The 19,291-nt window shown below is 40.8% G+C and overlaps 1 protein-coding gene across 4 annotated transcripts in view; it reads left to right on the plus strand.

Annotated features, from left to right (window-relative positions):
• ABCG1 (ATP binding cassette subfamily G member 1) overlaps nt 1–19,291 on the plus strand; it is a 66,821-nt gene that overhangs the window by 23,457 nt on the left and 24,073 nt on the right. For all 4 annotated transcript variants that reach the window (XM_070750455.1, XM_070750456.1, XM_070750457.1 and 1 more), the window contains 3 exons: nt 13,221–13,338; nt 14,349–14,481; nt 18,181–18,231. In XM_070750455.1, the coding sequence (XP_070606556.1) occupies nt 13,221–13,338; nt 14,349–14,481; nt 18,181–18,231 (302 nt within the window). The remainder of the gene's footprint in view (nt 1–13,220; nt 13,339–14,348; nt 14,482–18,180; nt 18,232–19,291) is intronic.

The raw sequence follows: 19,291 nt of genomic DNA on the forward strand, positions 1-19,291 counted from the left end.
GGTGCAGGTGTTACTGATAGTATGATGGTAGAGAAATGACTTCGGTATTTTTTTCCGCGTATCATATGACCATTATGTGATTTTTGTATTGTATTAACGTAGCTTATTTTCTCAGGCAATGGCTCTTTAGTGGAATCCTCATCCATTTCTAAACTCTTTGATTCTAGGTAAATCCATGGCAAGCAATAAAGATATGAAAGGATCAGATATTGCCAAATATACTTGTGATGCCAATATAAAATGTATGGGTCAATGCAGCCCAATGAATATTCAGCTTATTATAGCAAAGAATCCAGTTATTTGAAATATGTATTTACTAATAAGTGCTGCAGAGGATGACAACACATGAGCTATAGTGGCCCCAGTACTTAGAAAGCAGCATTGTGGGCTAATTCTGTCCATTGCCAGGAGTTAGATCCTGACTAGCTCAATGTTGACTCAGATGTCCATCTTTCTATAGTCAATAAATTGAGGATCCAGATTGTTGGGGACAATATACTGACTCTGTAAACTGTTTAGAGAATGCTATAAAGCACTATGAAATGGCATATAAGTCTAAATGCTATTGCTATTTGTGTCAGAGTAGTTTAGATTACAAAGAGTATTTTGTTGAGTATTTTTCGGAGTATAAGACGCATCTAGATTTTAGAGGTAGAAAACAAGGAAACAAGTATTCTGAACCAAATGGTGTAGTAATATATCATTTAATTAAAAAAAAACACACCCTTTCACCCATTTCCAGAAGGATATCCTATGTCATAGGATTTTTAATCCCTCTGCCCTGCAGTACTACTTAAGAAAATCCAATTTGATAAGTTTTTTTATACTCTTTCTTTTTAAAATGAAAGTACAAATATACTTGGGTGGTACATTAAAAGAAATGATTCAGAAGCTTAATAAAGCAGCATGGTATAAGATGCTTGCTTCATACTGTTAAACCAGCTCTGTATTCTCACCAAATGGAATTCAGTGTTCCCTCGATTTTCGCTGGTTCGAACTTCGCGGAACGTCTATACCACGGTTTTTCAAAAATATTAATTAAAATATACTTCGCGGTTTCCCCCCCTATACCATGGTTTTTCCTGCCCGATGACATCATATGTCATTGCCAAACTTTCGTCTGCCTTTAAAAAACATTTTTTTAAAAAATAAACTTTAATAAATAAACATGGTGAGTAATAATCTAAATGGTTGCTAAGGGAGTGGGAAATTGTAATTTAGGGGTTTAAAGTGTTAAGGGAAGGCTTGGGATACTGTTCATAGCCAAAAATAGTGTATTTACTTCCGCATCTCTACTTCGCGGAAATTCGACTTTCGCGGGTGGTCTCAGAACACATCCGCCGCGAAAATCGAGGGAACACTGTAATGTCTTTATAAGGACAAATAGTGACTTCTTGTTCATATACTATAAAGGCTCTCAAAACCATTTCAGCTACATTTTGAAAATTATTTGGAAGTACTCTAAGAATCTCTATAAAAATAAAAATGTGCTGATGTTTTTCCCCAGTTGCATTTGCAGAGCCAATGCTTGTGCTGATGCCAAACCAAGCCACAGTGCATGTAGGTGTGTTTAGCAAGATCCTGGGAAAGCCTTGGAGCAGCCACATGGTATTTCCTGGAGGTTATAGTTACTCCAGTCCTTTGGGGAAAGGCTATTGGCCTGTATCCACAAGCTTAACATAGCCTTCATGAAGAGCAATCCAAACATAACTTGAGTACTATGAGGACTGTTTTCATTCTGAAATGAATAGAACCCCTCCATCTTAGATATAAGAATAGATACAGAATGAGAAACAAAAGGCATGTTTTATTAATTTTTTAAAACGTCCACTTAATCTAGAACAGATCCATTATATTTTAGGAACCTTTTAAGCATCCCTTATGAATGGTTATGCATAAGGCATTAAGTATAGTTCATGAGATTGGTATAAAATGTTTGTAGTATATCCATTATAGTGCCAATGAATAATGAAGATAAAGAAACCCAAAGGATAAATTTTGCTGAAGGTTTGTCCAGTCACTGGCTGAGAAAAGGAGCCTTAAGAGATCACGCTGTTTGGTACTGCAGTGATACAATCTTGTCCAAACATTCTAATTCAGAATTCATATCTCTCTGTACATGCATTTGCTTCAAATCCTCAATAGACGTTGGGGATCGTTTGTGGAACTGAGAGCAGATTCTTTAAAATGTGATTTGGACTGATTCAAAGATAATCGTATTCACAGAGTAGAAACATAGAAACATAGAAGACTGACGACAGAAAAAGACCTCATGGTCCATCTAGTCTGCCCTTATACTATTTCCTGTATTTTATCTTACAATGGATATATGTTTATCCCAGGCATGTTTAAATTCAGTTACTGTAGATTTACCAACCACGTCTGCTGGAAGTTTGTTCCAAGGATCTACTACTCTTTCAGTGAAATAATATTTCCTCACGTTGCTTTTGATCTTTCCCCCAACTAACTTCAGATTGTGTCCCCTTGTTCTTGTGTTCACTTTCCTATTAAAAACACTTATCTCCTGAACCTTATTTAACCCTTTAACATATTTAAATGTTTCGATCATGTCCCCCCTTTTCCTTCTGTCCTCCAGACTATACAGATTGAGTTCATTAAGTCTTTCCTGATACGTTTTATGCTTAAGACCTTCCACCATTCTTGTAGCCCATCTTTGGACCCGTTCAATTTTGTCAATATCTTTTTGTAGGTGAGGTCTCCAGAACTGAACGCAGTATGTAGGTAAAATAAAGGTGAACAAACTGGAAGTTGCCTTGAATGGGGTTGTGAAGCCAAAGGGTGGGTTTGGGTTTTTTCCGTTTTATAAATAGTCCTCAACTTATGATCTCAATTGAGCCCAAAATTTCTGTTGTTAAGCAAGACATGTGTTAAGTGAACTTTGCCCCATTTTGCTTTTTTTTTTGGTGCCACTGTTCTTTAGTAAATCACTGCAGTTGTTAAATTAATAACAAGGTTATTGAGTGAATCTGGCTTCCCATGGAACACTGCAACCTTCATATATGTGAGTCAGCATCCAAATGTAAATCATGGGGATGCTGCAACACTGCTGCAATTGTCAGTGTGAAAAATATATCTGACTTTTCTCAATGCTGTTGTAACTTTGAATAGTCATCAAGCAAACTGTGGTAAGTCAAGGTATTTGAAAGCCATGGAAGCTATGATGAAATCATACTTTGGAAGCTATGTTAAAATCATTCTTTGTTTCTGCTTTTATATTTGAAGTATATATTTTGCTACAATACAGAATTCAGTTTTAAAAAGAATTCAACAAAAATTGATCTGTATGCTGAAAATCGAAAGTAGGAATTTGTCTGTTTTTATTGCCTTGGACGGGAAATGAACACTCGGACACCAAGCTGGGTAAAATGGGTCACTTTATTAAATATTAACAGAAAGACCTGCAGGGGTCGCTAAATGGGGCGGAGTTTCTTGAACACAACATACTTGGGCAACTCAAATGGGCGTTACTCCATGCCTGGTCAGGGTGAGGCATGCTCCGCCTACTCCCGACCAGTAAGCCACGCCCAGCATGTGGGAGGGCTCGCCTTGCATGACCCGGAACCGGAAATGACGTAGGTGAGCCCCAAGGGCACCCCCCTTACACCTCTCTGTCCGTGGAGGAAGCATGAGTTGTGCAATGGGGGTGCCAATCATCTTACAAAAGATGCCCAAAGGAGAACACACAGTTGCTACTGATACCCTTTCCGCCCCGTTTCTGCCATATAGTGACCAAGAATATAAACATCAAATTGCTGAATCAGAACCTATTTACATACAGATGCACCCCATAACCACAAATCCTTACCCTCGTCCAGGATGGAGTAGGCAAAAAACAATCCGTAGCAAATGCCCAAAGATTGCAAAAATTCCTACTCGGCCCCTACCAGGCGACCTATAAAAAACATCCTGGATTGAGCGGAGGGTGGGTGGGTGTCCGTTCTGCGGCGAGCTCGGGGGGCAAGAGAAGCCGGGGGGGGCAAGCAAACCCTGATAAAGGGCACACGCCCCGCCCCCTCGGCTTTCCCAGAATGCCCGAGCGGCCGCTGATTGCTCTGGGGCGTTCCCGCGCTAACGCGGGGAACGCCCCACAGCTGATGGGGAGAGCCGAGTTGCTTCCCGCCATTGGCAATTTTCGTCCAGGCGTTATTTCGCCTGGCCTCTCATTTGCCTTGGACGGGAAATGAACACTCGGACACCAAGCTGGGTAAAATGGGTCACTTTATTAAATATTAACAGAAAGACCTGCAGGGGTCGCTAAATGGGGCGGAGTTTCTTGAACACAACATACTTGGGCAACTCAAATGGGCGTTACTCCATGCCTGGTCAGGGTGAGGCATGCTCCGCCTACTCCCGACCAGTAAGCCACGCCCAGCATGTGGGAGGGCTCGCCTTGCATGACCCGGAACCGGAAATGACGTAGGTGAGCCCCAAGGGCACCCCCCTTACACCTCTCTGTCCGTGGAGGAAGCATGAGTTGTGCAATGGGGGTGCCAATCATCTTACAAAAGATGCCCAAAGGAGAACACACAGTTGCTACTGATACCCTTTCCGCCCCGTTTCTGCCACAGCAGGGGGTCAGATCTCTATCTTGGCCCCCTGCTCCCCGCCTAAGCCTGCCCCAGCTCACGCAGGCACCACTGCAGGTCTGTGTAAAAATTGCCACTCCTGACATCTTCCTAAATTGACCCAGTGACAGCTAGGGGGGGTTTAAAAACACATGCCCGTGTGTCAGATCACTTTGCCTCCCCCTGCCATGTTAACCCATAACCTGGTCCCGTCAACAGCTGTTGGTGTGACGGCGACTCCGCATCCCCTCCATGTGGGGGTATCAGAACCATACACCAGAACCACACACCACGGCCGTAGGCCCCGTACGACCGGTGGTTCACCATGACATGACATCACTGTGCCAAGTCCTTCACCGACACCAGGTCGTTGCCACCCGTGTGCAAGACCAACAATCTGTTCCATATGCTCTGCAAGCCCCGGGGGACTGCCACGACTTGACGCCACTGGGCCAAGTCCTTCACCGACACCAGGTCGTTGCCACCCGTGTGCAAGACCAACAATCTGTTCCATATGCTCTGCAAGCCCCGGGGGACTGCCACGACTTGACGCCACTGGGCCAAGTCCTTCACCACCACCAGGTCGTTGCCACCCGTGTGCAACACCAACAATCTGGGTCCGGCCCATCACTGCTCCCGACTTTTCACAACGGAAAAGACCCGTCTCAAACGAAGACCTCCGAGCTCAAGCCTTTCCGCTGAAGCCCCAGCGACTCAGCAACCTCCACATTCCTGAAGATAATGTTGCAGCTCAACGTTCAGCCACCAAGCCACGCTGTGGCTGCAGTTCACTACTGTGGGCAACGGAAGGGCAGCTCCTTCGCAGTTCGCACGTAACAAAGTGGAGCAGGGCCAGGACCTAGAGAAACGATAAGGATACAAAGACAGTGTTAGCCACCCGATCCCAAAAAACACTTGTACTCAGGTGCTCTGAATATACTTCATGAAAACCACTGACTTCCATCCGCCACTTTGCTGAGAACTTGTTGAAAACTGCATTCAGTATTGCTGAGGGAATACCACCCGATATCCTGCCAATCCTCCTGTGGAGGCCTGTCTTATGGTACCAAGGGCACTATTCCCTGGCTTCCTCGCTTTACTTGCACTGAGTCCATCATACCCCGGCATATATCCTTGTTTGATATACCCGGCAGTGATCAAACCACCATCTGCGTTACTGGTCAGCCACCGTGCATAACCAGCGCGGCTGCCGCATCCCCCATTTAACCTCGGTTTGCTGGCCCAGGGAACCTTGCATGATCCACTACTATGCGATCATGACAGCACTTTGCAGACCTACCATGTCCCCAAAGGCCCTTTTTTATGGCTGCCATGTGAAAAACAGCCTCGCCTCGTTGGGTGAGGATCTGGGTCTCATCCAATGCCCGCTGCCCCTGAAACTGGGTAATGTATAGCGGCTTACTAATGTCTCCCCAATCTGAGTCCTTTCCTTGGACCATCTCCTGATCATTCCCCTTATCTTCAAATAGTTTGACACCGAGGTCTTTTGTTAGGAGAGCTAAGTCCACCTGTTGCCCCTATGTGATGGCATGTAACCGTGTGGTGCAACCTGCACTCCTTTGCTTGAGCGATGGTGCCATCCACCAATTCTGGGTACCCTGCGCCCCAGCCTATGCCATGTGGCTGCCAATCGCCTGCCCATGCACACATACTCCCTGTTAACGGACTGGGCCTCCTGTTGCTGGCTCGCTTCACTCCACTGATGGGCCAGCTGTACACCATAGTTGCAGTCCCCTGTTCCTGTATTCCTCTCAGGAAATCATAATACTCTTCCTCCAGCATTAAAATGCCAGGGAGATTAGCCAATATGCTCCGTGGCCTTGCCTGCTCACCCAGGGAGTAAAATAATTGCAAGAAATTTATGAAGATAAGCAAAGGCCCATGCCAATGCTTTCTTTATCGTTAGCGCATGGATTAGCTTTACCAACATGACTTCATCAATATAACCATAATATTAATGGTACCATCCTGACACCACGACTTCAATATTGTTTATGATAATAACATTTTCTGAATTATCCATTAAAAACAATTAATATAATGCTTAATACTTATATTAAGCTTAAAATCAACTCAATCGTGAATTTGATTCAGATGACCTCAATGCTTAGCGTTCTTGCAAGCCCCCCATTCCGGTAAGTGACTATACCATTTCTTATGAACAAACTAAAGGGGCTGAGATGAGCCGCCTAATTTATTTATTTCTTTGATTTTTATGCCGCCCTTCTCCTTAGACTCATGGCGGCTTACTACATGTTAGCAATAGCACTTTTAACAAAGCTAGGCTATTGCCCCCACAATCCGGTTCCTCATTGTTTTACTCATGAGAGGATTAGCCAGAATTTGGGAGATTTCCAACCTTCAGCATGGTAATGACATGGGTATCTGCAGGCTGTAGTTATGGTATTAATAGTATCTTTCCGTTTCGCTTGTACAGAAAAGGGGGGGGCCTGCTACCAACTGCCCCGTACTGTTGTAGCCTTCAGTACAATAACTTCACATTTGGAAATGTGGCAAAATTCAGAATATTAGTAGCACCATTCCGGGAGACATAAAGACTTCTATGCGCAACTGCTCCAGGATCCGGCACATCGTGAAAATAATAATAATAATAATAATAATAATAATAATAATAATAATAATAATAATAAAAAAATACCCCAGGAGCAAGCACATAAAAAAAAAAACCTTGTTACCAAGTAACCCTTTAGCGCAATACATCACTAGTTAAGTATGGCCATAAAATTAACAAAGATAATTCCTCAGGGCATATTTGACCAGGAGGATTGCCATTAAGCCAACTTGGAAGTGAAGAGGAAAACATACAAAAATAAACCTCCAGCCTGATAACATGTATATAATCTCAACAAAAAGCTTTAATAAGCAAATTTTACTATGTAAGGTGTAGAACATAGCTCACTATGTTACACATGCTATAACAGTTTATATTAACACTGTCAACCCTTATTAAAGCGTGAGGGCTATTATTTATTTATTTATTTTAAATTGAGGGTAAGGGAGCCACATGAGGCTATATTTACTTACCGCCCAATAACCTAATTGCTATTTTCAATGTGGTAAAGAAACATATGCCAGACCTGTCTGCCAATCCGCTTCTTAGGTCCCCATTCCACAGTGCTTCAAAGAAAAGCCAAGATATATTTCTGCACATACATAGGAAGAAACAAATCCTTTGTATTCAGCAGCGCTGTTCCAAATGAAATGCAGATTTATAATGTTTGATAAAAGTGTAATACCGATTAACGGCCTCCCAAGTAGCAGAAAACCGTCATTTGTTGTAATGTTTCTTCTAAACCTGCTTATGAACAGAAGCCAAGGTTTTAACTGCAAAGTTGCTGTCAGAAGCCAGCTAAGTCCTTTGAAGCCATGATGGACAAAAGGGGCCAAGGTCTATAGTAATGCTACAGTCTTTTGATCACTACAAGCCATTCTCACTGACAACGCAGTCTTTCCATAGGTCCAGTTGCTCCAACACCACCTAACCTGGTTTCATGGCTACTATCCCTGATTGTTATTGTCCCTCTTGTGATAAAATGCCCTAGGAGGGCGCCATTATCTACCGGGTATGAAAGAACTGTTATCAAATGGTAGTGAGACCGGGCTGATGAAAAGCATTTCAAATATGAAATTTTTAATCCCCATACCATTTCTATGTCCACCACATTATGGTTCAATTATATGTCTCGTTGTAACCAATGCTCATAACCTAGTGGCTTGTTTGGCCTACCCCAATATTTAACTGGCGTACAGGAGCCTTATTTCTCCAAATTTGTGTACGCTAAGAATTGCCTTAAGGGGATGCTTGCATTGCCCTGTGGAATTGGTGGGGCGAGCAGGGGGGGGGAGTTCCCCCCCCCCCCCGCTGTAATATCACAACCCATGTGTTGTGACTCCCAGTAAATCAGTTTAATTTCAAATTATTTCATTTTAAGCTCACTCAATTCAAATATACTAACTTAATAAATTAAACCATTCTTATAATTCATTAAGCACAATCCATTCCCATATCCTGACTTAATAACCTAAATCATTTTATTTTATTTATTTTTTTTTTTTTGGAATCACTTTATGTTCAACCAATTCCCATATAATCGTTTCAATAAATTAGCTCGTTTTAATTCATTCCTCTTATGATCAATTCATTCAAGTATACTAGCCTGAATTAAATTAGATCATTTTGATTCATTTATTTTAAGTTCAATCAATTCAAGTCTATTGACTTAAATCCATAAAATCATTTTAATAATTCAATTCGAGCTCAATCAATTCTACTATACTGACATAATAAATAAATCAGTTTACCAATCAGTTTATGCTAAACCCCTTCAAGTATACAGTTTAAATAAATTAAATCATTTTAACATTCATCTTCAGCTCAATCCACTCAAGTATACTGACTTAAATAAATTAGATCATTTTGATTCATTCATTTTAAGCTCAATCGATTCAAGCCTACTGACTTAAATCTATTAAATCATTTTAATAATAATTTTATGGCATACTTGTTATGACTGACCATCTAAAATAGCACCAAACAAATGAGAGTTTATTCCATACCTCATCAAATAATTTCCCTAATGAAGTAAATAGTCTGAAGAGAAATCATGACTTGCCCAGAGTTGCCCCAGTGAGATGGGCAATATATAGAATGTAATGTATATAGAATCCTCTATCCACCTGACATAAGAGTAGAGCTCTTTATATCCTGCTTAACATGAAGCAATACTCCAAGATGCCAAAATTGATGCCCCAACCATATTAGCAATATATTATTCAAGTTGAATAATCACGAAGTTTAGCTATTTTAGCACAATGTATTATCTGGCGGTGTGGATATACCCACATGATTGCAGCTCTTAAAACAACAATAGATTCTCTCCCCCCCCCCCGCCATCCAAATATATACATATATATATATTTCTTAAATAAACCAGTGAGGGGGGGGGGCAACAGATAAAACTTGTCCTCTGAGAATGTGCACTTCAGCAAAGGGGAACATTTGCAGATCCTTCAATCTGCATCTCTCCTGTCCTCTCCCGTCTCCATCGGATCTCTAGCTTGACACTCCAATGAAAGTGAGAAATCCACCGCGTATCTTGCATCCAGTGTAAGCAATGTTTTTTTTTTTTTTTAATTACCTACACTCCAGAAGGGGGGGGGGCGGCATGCCCAAGGCAGACCCCCGCCCCCCGTCCCCACGAAAGGAAACTCTGGCGCGGCGCGCCATGCCGGGAACAGAGCACGTGCGAGTAGCCCGCCACGTTGTACAAACCCCGGCGCCGCGCAAAGCGTCATGACCCCGAAATCGGCGGCAAAAACAAACCACGTGGAGGAAGGGAGAAAGGCCTCTCCGCTGCTGTCGCCCACTCCCTAGCGCTCGCCCAGGCCGCCCCGCACCGAAACGCTCCAAACGCGTAGCCAGCTGGGCCGTCAGGGCCCTGGATCACCTGCCCGGCGGAACACAGGCCCCGAACCACGAACCCAGCAGGCAAGCCGTTAAAGCCCCTGCGCACTCCGCCGCCACATACACAAGGTTGGGGGGGGGTGCAGACCCGCGCCAGCCATCTGACCACCTCCCCCCTTTCCCAAGCAAGCAAACCGGGCGGGAGAAAGGTGAATGTTCGAAGTTCTTGTAGGCGCCGTCCTGCGCGCTGCCGGCAATGAAGGAGAGGCGATCCAACGAAGGGTCCGTTCTGCGGCGAGCTCGGGGGGCAAGAGAAGCCGGGGGGGGGCAAGCAAACCCTGATAAAGGGCACACGCCCCGCCCCCTCGGCTTTCCCAGAATGCCCGAGCGGCCGCTGATTGCTCTGGGGCGTTCCCGCGCTAACGCGGGGAACGCCCCACAGCTGATGGGGAGAGCCGAGTTGCTTCCCGCCATTGGCAATTTTCGTCCAGGCGTTATTTCGCCTGGCCTCTCATTTTTGGGAAAACAGCAGTTGTTTATAAACTTTAAACTCACCGTGGAACTGTGGTTGACCGACCATGGGGCATTTCAGTGTGAAGACAGAGAAAGATTGGTTGGGTCTTCTGAATAAGTGTTCTAGTCCTCCTTAATGACACGGTACATAGTAATGTCCCAATACAAATCTGACCTTTATTTGTGCCCTGACATCAGATGTAAGTATATAGGCCACACAGGGTTTGTTATCCCCACTGCTTGGATGCCTGTACAATTAATCCTGAACTGTAAGAGACCATGAAAATAGAACCAAAATATACATTTTGAGTTATGGTTATAACAAAGCAGTTGATGTGTATAAAATGGAACACCTAGATGTCCTGAATGAATTACAATGAATTACAATTACAAAGAAATATTAACTTTATGTGCACCCATACACAATCTCTTTTTTTAAAATTCCCATCTAGACATTTTCACATATTTATCATCTCATTCCTCATTTCGTTCATTTACAAAATCTTTACACATATATTCTATATTTATCATATTGCTTTATTAGTTCAAGGTTGCTTTTTACCATCTTCCCTTCCTATCTCATACAGCCCTTCGTTCTCTTTCTTCTTACCTTCACTTCCTATTTTTCCTTCTAAACCTACTTCCCCTTCCCTCTTTCCTTCTCTTCTTCCCTACTTCCCCTCCTGCTCTCTCGCCTAACTCTTGTCATAAGAACATAAGAAGAGCCATGCTGAATCAGGCCAAAGCCCATCGAGTCCAGCATTCTGTGTCACACAGTGGCCCACCAATTGTCCATGGGGATCTTGAGCAGAAAGAAAAGGCAAGACCCTCCCTTTCCCCTGACCCCCAACAAATGGTACTCAAGGGAATCCTGCCTGTCTCCCCTCTTCTCTTCTTTCCTTCTCTTTCTTTCTATCTTCCTACTCCTCTCTTCCCTTCTTCCTTTGCTGTACTTTCTCCATTTTTCTGGGACGGTATTACAAACCTGAATTCTTTTACACAAACTTACATTTTTCATATTTTATTCCATATATATTCCTTTGATCATTTATTTTTATTTTTATGTGTTTATCTATTAATACACTTCAAATTTAAGATTTTCTCTTTTTTTCTATTTTCCCCCTTTCCTATCCCTCCATCAAGGTTACATCATCCACTTATATTCAAACTTCTTTATTTATATTCATTTTCTAACCATTTATGAAACTTCCTAGGAATCTTGTAATACAATGAACCCTCTTTATCTTTTAAACTTCATGTTAATCTGTTCATTACAGCGCAGTCCAAAATTTTCTTTTACTATCTGCTCATTTCCAGGAATGGTTCCTGCTTTCCAATTTTGTGCAAATATAATCCTAGCTGCTGTTACTATATATATTATTAAATATATATCTTATTTTTTGTATTTTTCTGGTAAAATTCCTAATAGAAACATTTTCTGGTTTTAACCCTGGCTTTTCTTCCACTATTTTTCCTAACCATGTTTGTACTTTAATCCCAAAATTTTCTTGCTTCTGTACAGGTCCACTACGTATGATAATAAGAACCTGGTATTTGCTGACATTTCCAACATTTTACTGATTTACCTTTAAACATTTGTGATACTTTTTCTGGTGACATATGCCATTTGTAAAACATTTTGTATATATTTTCTTTATATGTTGTTACCATGGTTAATGGAACTTTTCCAGCTAGTCAATAGAAGAATGTAAAAATGCTGCTCTATCCTTATCTCAGAATCTTATGGGGTGGATTTGTTTTGTTTTGCTGACTTGAGTTGAGTTGGGGTTTGTTTTGTTTTGAGAAAACCGTAGCATTTGCTATAAGGGAATGCTGCTAGATATTTTGCCGAAATGGAGCTGAGCTGGATCTACATGAGTTCAGTTGTTCAGGTGTCGGCATGGGACTATTCTGGGAGTACAAAACAAATAACAGATGGAGTTATCTTCAGTATGGTTTTATAACAACAACTTTCCTATCAATCCAGACCATCATAATATTGAGGCCTATAATGAAAAGCTTTTTCTGTAAGAACTGAAAGATTGTTTTAACCAGAGCTGATACAAACTTATTAGAAAATCATAGAAAAATATTTTTAAAAACATGCACAAAGACTTATCACGGTGATAAAGGAGTTCCAAAGCCACTACAAAAATGCCTGGTTGCAGTTAATGACATCCAGGTAATCAGATTTCCAGGCTATCTGGATCAGATTTATTCATTTACTCACATTCATTCAAATTCTACAGCCTCTATCTCACTTAAGTGGCTCTGGGTGCAAATAATCATAAAACTAAATTAAAACCAAGCACAAGAACAATAAAAGTATGTATCTCTGTCTCTGTTTGTATATCGCCCCCCCCCCAAAAAAAGACTAATATTACATATATTTGCTAATGTCTAATCAATAATTTTAGTTATCTCAACATGGTTAAGATTTTATTTATATTAAAGTAGCAAAGTTTTGTAAAATAGATGACATCTTGACCTCCCTAGGTTTGTGATTAGTGGGTTTTACTGTGGTTTTTATTTACTTTTTTACTCTGTTTTATTTATTTATTTGGTTGGTTGGTTTTTGACTTGGTCTATGGCTGTAACAAGGTGTCTACCTGTTTTAGAAAAATATGTTTTCTAAATTTTAGCGCTCTCTCTCGCTCTCCCTTCCATTTTTATAGGTTTCAAGACTTTGCTGAAAGGAATTTCTGGAAAGTTTAGTAGTGGCGAGCTGGTGGCAATTATGGGTCCTTCTGGAGCTGGGAAGTCAACACTTATGAATCTTCTGGCGGGATACAGGTCAGTAAATGTACAAACACCTGCATCTTTTTATGACCAAGGTCTTAAAATTCTAAGCGTATTACCAAGATGTACTGTGTGAAAAAGAATATATATTTGCAAATAAAGGTCGCAAATATTTTTATGGGATAGGTTACATCTCTTTGTCAACTTTAAATATTAACAATGGTTTCTGTCTAAAAAAACAAACCTCAGAGATGGAATAGCTGGAATCAGGGTGAAATATTGGAGGTCTCATACCCTTCCTTTTCCAGAAGTCATCCGCATCTTTACATTTTGGCTCCATCTCTTGCTTTAAATAAGCAGTTTGGGACACTATGATCTATTTTCTAGAGGTACTTGATCTGGCATCATGTCCATAGCTTTGATCTGTGGGACAGCCTTTGCAACATGCACTGCCATTCTAACAATTATAAGGAAAAAAATGCTATTTATTCTTGGCCATGAAGCTTAATGCAGAGGTCGCCAATCTCTGGGCTGCAACCCACTAATCGGCAGTGAGCTTTTTGCAACTAGGCTGTGGAAACAGGCTTGTGTGTATGTGTGTGTGTGTGTGCACATCCTCACTTGTGTGAGCAGCAAGTAAGTGCCTACACATACACTCCATTTGCAGCAAAGGCGGAAAGGTCGGGGAACTCTGACTTAGTGCACTTAAGTTTTAATTATGAAGTTATTTTCAGCCTAAATGTACTTAGTCTTTCAGGAACTTCAGAGATGTGAATCCAACACTGTATGACTTTAGGAGAGTTAGCCTGTATATGATAGTTGCATATGTACAAATACATTGTATTGATAAATAAATACAATTTGTGAATGGAGAGCTTTTCTACAATAGTCCTTAAAATGTAGACTCAGATTCTGATAATAATTATTGTACACTTTGTACTTATTTGCATATGCTAGAAAAGAACTGACTCCTCTACTGTGAAAAACCTGAATGTGCAGGCTTTCCAGTTTAATCTGATCGAAAGACGTGAAAAAAACCAGACTGTTTCTTCTCTTGTTTTCAGGGAGACTGGGATGAAAGGAGAAATTCTTATCAATGGGCAACATCGTGATTTGCGTTCTTTCCGCAAAGTATCTTGTTACATTATGCAGGATGACATGCTACTTCCACATCTAACTGTCCAGGAAGCTATGATGGTATGATTCTTAATAATAGCAACCACATCCATACAACATACAGTTCTCTTTTTTCTAAATTAGCATCTTCCTGGGTTGTGCAGTAATTATTACGCATCAAAGAACATGAAAAGAAATAAGGTGCATTCATGAAATAGGAATTATGGACAATATAATTCTTGTCCCAATTCACAGGAAGGAAAATATTGCATTAAATCTGCCTTGCTGAAGAACTAATGTATAGATTGTATCCTTTGCCCAGCAATTGGGCAAATTTCCAAAGAAAGAAAGAAAGAAAGAGAGGGGAGGAGAGGAGAGGTGAAAGAAGGAAAATGGTAAGCTATATACCAATCTTAGAGAACCTTTTTGGCACTGAATGTAGGTGTAGGATAGTGCAGGGATTCAATTTTTTTATTACTGGTTTGGTGGCCGTGGTTTGGTGGGCGTGGCAGGGAAAGGATACTGTAAAATCTCCATTCCCAGCCCATTCCAGGGAAAGGATACTGCAAAATCCCCGTTTCCTCGTAATCAGCTGAGACTCAGGAGTCAGAGGTGGTATTTACTGGTTCTCTGAACTACTCAAAATTTCTCCCGAACTGGTCAGAATCTGCTGAACCCCACTTCTGTTATGGGAGCACCTGAAAACGGAAGAGCAGTTCTCTGGGGTGCATATGCTGAGCCTACACTTTCCTTCGTGCAATTGTCTCTGGCATTGCTTCATGAAAATCATCTAGGGAACCAGATAACACACGTCATGGGCAATCTTGCAATTATGTTTAATAGTTTGCATCGCAGCACCATAATCACAACAAGGGGAATCTTTCCATTTCTTCTGATACAGGCCAGGGACACTTTTTCCAGTACCGTATCTAATCAGGTCAAAACCAGATGGTTTGGTAGAAAGATCACTAATGGTCAGGCCACACAAGAAGGTACCTTGGATCATTTCTCCCTCTAGCCCAGTGATGGCGAACCTTTTTTTCCTTGGGTGCCGAAGGAGCATGGCATGCGCTATCATGCAAGCGCGAGTGCCCACACCCATAATTCAATGCCTGGGGTAGCTTTCCCCACCCCCTGGAGGCCTTCTAGAGGCCTGAAATGGCCTGTTTCCCAACTTCTGGTGGGTCCAGTAGGCTTGTGTTTTGCCCTTCCTATGCTCCAAAGGCTTCCCTGGAGCCTTGGGAGGGTTAAAACGCCCTCTCCCATTTATTTATTTATTTTATTTATTACTTAGATTTGTATGCCGCCCCTCTCCGAAGACTCGGGGCGGCTCACAACATGTAAAAACAAATCATAAGCAATCAGACAAATTTAAAATATTTAAATATTTAAAAAACCCATATACTAACAGTCATACACACAGACATACCATGCATTCAAAGGCTATCTGGAAGCCAAAAACTCCCTCCCAGAACCTTGGTGTGAATCAAAAATTCACTGCTCTAGGCATTCTGTTCTGGTTAAACTGGGTTGATGTTAAGTGAATTGCTGGCCTACAGGATTTCAGTCTCATGATGGGCTATATATTGTCTTGGTGAATAGGGAGGGCCTTGTTGTTCAGTATCCTTGACCATAGCTGATTGAGAGCATATTGTCTTCTAATGTGAGGTGGTATGATATTGCTAAGTATTGGTAACCAGTGCACAGGAACGGAATGCAATGTGTCAGGTGTTAAGTTCCTCTACTGAAGAGGCAAGAGGCAGTTTAGTGACTTCAGCTCTTTATTGGTTATAGCAAGCAAACTTCAGCAATGTTCTGCTATAGGCAGGGGTTTAATAGGGAACCCTTTAACTTAGGAGTCTATCAGGATTTACTTACTTGAGTTCCTGGTCGGACTGGAGTGAAAACTTCCCAACTTCTCAGGGCATAACACCAGAGATGATACACATTACCTGGCACATTTGGACATTGGGCATTGGGTGCTGTTAAGCCACACACCGGCATTATATTCACCTGTGGAAAAAACCAAGCTGTTGTTCCTAGAGTGTTAACATCAACACCCCAGGATGTTCCAACCAGTCTGTTCAGTACATTGTTGTGGTGTTTCAATTTTGCAGGAACTGCAGAATAGATACAGCTTGTCAATGGATTAATTAAAAGCTGGGGAGAAAAACAATTGACCTTGGAGTATTTTTCAGCCAGCCAATTTTCATGATATTCTATTCACATGTGTGTTTCCAATTTTTTATCATTTTTTCTATCATGCTGGGAATGGTCAAAATTACTTGACTCTATATTGTTGATCAAATATATCCTTTCCAATTTCCAATTGATAGTAATATCTGGTCTTTTTGAACTCTCTTGAACTGCAACAGAATCAAATGTATTTATTTATTTTTATTTATTTATTTATTCATTTGTCCAATACATAAATACATAGGAAGAAAATAGACATGTGATAATATAAAAAGAGGGTGAAGGTGAACTTAGAGGAGAGGATATATGAAAGGAAGAGAATATATGATAGGTGAAAAAAAAGGAAAGACATTTGGACAGGAGACGAAAGGCACATCAGTGCACTTATGTACGCCCCTTACTGGCCTCTTAGGAACCTGGAGAGGTCAATCGTGGAGAGTCTAAGGGAGAAGTGTTGGGGGTTAGGGGTTGACACAATTGAGTCCGGTAGTGAGTTCCAAGCTTCGATAACTCGATTGTTGAAATCATATTTTTTACAGTCAAGTTTGGCACGGTTCGTATTAAGTTTGAATCTGTTGCGTGCTCTTGTGTTATTGCGGTTGAAGCTGAAGTAGTCATTGACTGGTAAGACATTGCAGCATATGATCTTGTGGGCAATGCTCAGATCGTGTTTTAGGAGTCGTAGTTCTAGGCTTTCTAGGCCTAGGATTGTTAGTCTATTTTCGTAGGATATTCTGTTTTGAGTGGAGGAGTGAAGGGCTCTTCTGGTGAAATATGCTGCATTCACAGTTTTGGAAAATATTATTTTTCTCAGCAGAATTATAATAAAAGTATACTTTTCAGATCAAATGTTTCCAAGTAGTTTCTTGAAGAGATTATTCAGTTAAATGTGTGTTTTTCCCTTCATGAATACCTGTGTCAGGCCAACTTGGACATTTAAATAAGAAAGACCCTCAACTACATTTGTAGAGAAATGTATACTTTTAATAAAGCCAAGAGGTGTTACAGTATAAGCAAAGCCAGATCTGAATATTCCCATATAAACCTGGTGCTTCTCCTCTGTCCTGGATCCTCTCCTCTTGATCCTTTCATCAGTGTCTAATGGCATTCAAACTGGGTGTTTTGGTAACAGTCCTAAAGTTTGGCACCTTTTTAGTGGGTGTCCACATTCTGTTCCCATGCTTGTGTCCTGGAATCTGCCAGGCTCTGTTCTGACCGGGCATCTCTGGTTCCTCTTATCCTATTATTCTTCCTTCCTATATCTCTTTACTATTCCTGCCCCTCTTTTATGGCAGGATGCCATTGAAGCAAACCAGGGCTGAAACAATGCAATGGCAAATCTGACAATCTGCAAGCCTCTCACATTACTCTAGCAAATACTTGTCCTAATTGAAACTATTGATAATATTTCACCCCTTAAGGATTTATTTATGGATTCTATACAATAATAGCTATGTATTTAAGCAACCACGTTAGTTTCAAAAGACCTATAATGTACTATAGGAATTGGGTAAGTACTTTGCATGGCTGACATCTTCCCCCCAAATAAATTGACTTAATAAGTATAATATTCTACTATTTCAGGTGTCTGCCCACCTGAAACTTCAAGAAAAAGATGAAGGCAGGAAAGAAATGGTATGTCTATTAACTTCATTCTGACTTAAAATGTGGTACTTATTTTTTTAGGAGAAAACACAGAATACTTTTTATATCTGAAAGTATTATTTTTATATGTAAATGTGGTATATTTAGAAGATTTTATAGAATGTTTTCTCTTTTTTGGACCAGCTTTATGAAATGTTGAATGCAAAGGATATCTAGTTTGCATATAACTTACGTAATGGAATTCAGTAGGTTGAAAATACTAAATGGAAGAAATATGGGAAATTTAGATGTAGAAGAATTTGTGCAATGATAGGAATGCTTTCATAAACATGAGATTTGAGTTCTTAGCTGGATCAATAATATAGGATTTGAGCTGGTGGTAAAAGATGTTTTTAGCCTGAGAGCCTGTCGTATAGTGATATTAGATCAGGAAGTCTATCTATTTATCAGACTCTCTGGGCAACTTTAGGCCATCACTAGCCTAATTTACTATTTTAATAGGGTGGTTGTTATATGATAAAATTAGGAGAGATCTGCCTGTATGCTTCCTTGAAGTCTGAGGAAAAAGATGGGATATAGCATCTTGGAACGTTTAGTACATCTAGAATCTTTTCAGTAAAAGCTGAAGACCCAGACATATTTATTTAGAAAGAAATCAAATGGATATTTGTGAAAGATGTGCATGGACTAAAAATATAATGTTCACTACATAAAATATAGTTAGATGATGGATGGATGGATGGATGGATGGATGGATGGATGGATGGATAGATAGATAGATATAATATGACTTCCTGAGAAAAGCTGGTGTATACCTAAAACCTAAGTGCCAGTGATGCAGAACATTCTAATTGGGGTGCATAGGTCTACTATATCTGAGCCAAAGATGGAAGTAAAGAGATATAAAAGTGCTTTGCAGCAATTCTGACGTCCATTTTTGCAGTCCAAATTTGGTAGCCCCAATCTTTATTTCATTTTTAAACGAGAAAGGGACATCTAGTAAATGATAACATGGATCCTTAGCAGAGGATATAATACAGTAATGCAATAGGAACATAGTTTTCATCCAAAATGACTGCTTAGTCTTGTT

The sequence above is a fragment of the Erythrolamprus reginae genome, chromosome 4, assembly GCF_031021105.1.
Source record: "Erythrolamprus reginae isolate rEryReg1 chromosome 4, rEryReg1.hap1, whole genome shotgun sequence".
NCBI classification, from domain to species: Eukaryota; Metazoa; Chordata; class Lepidosauria; order Squamata; family Dipsadidae; genus Erythrolamprus; species Erythrolamprus reginae.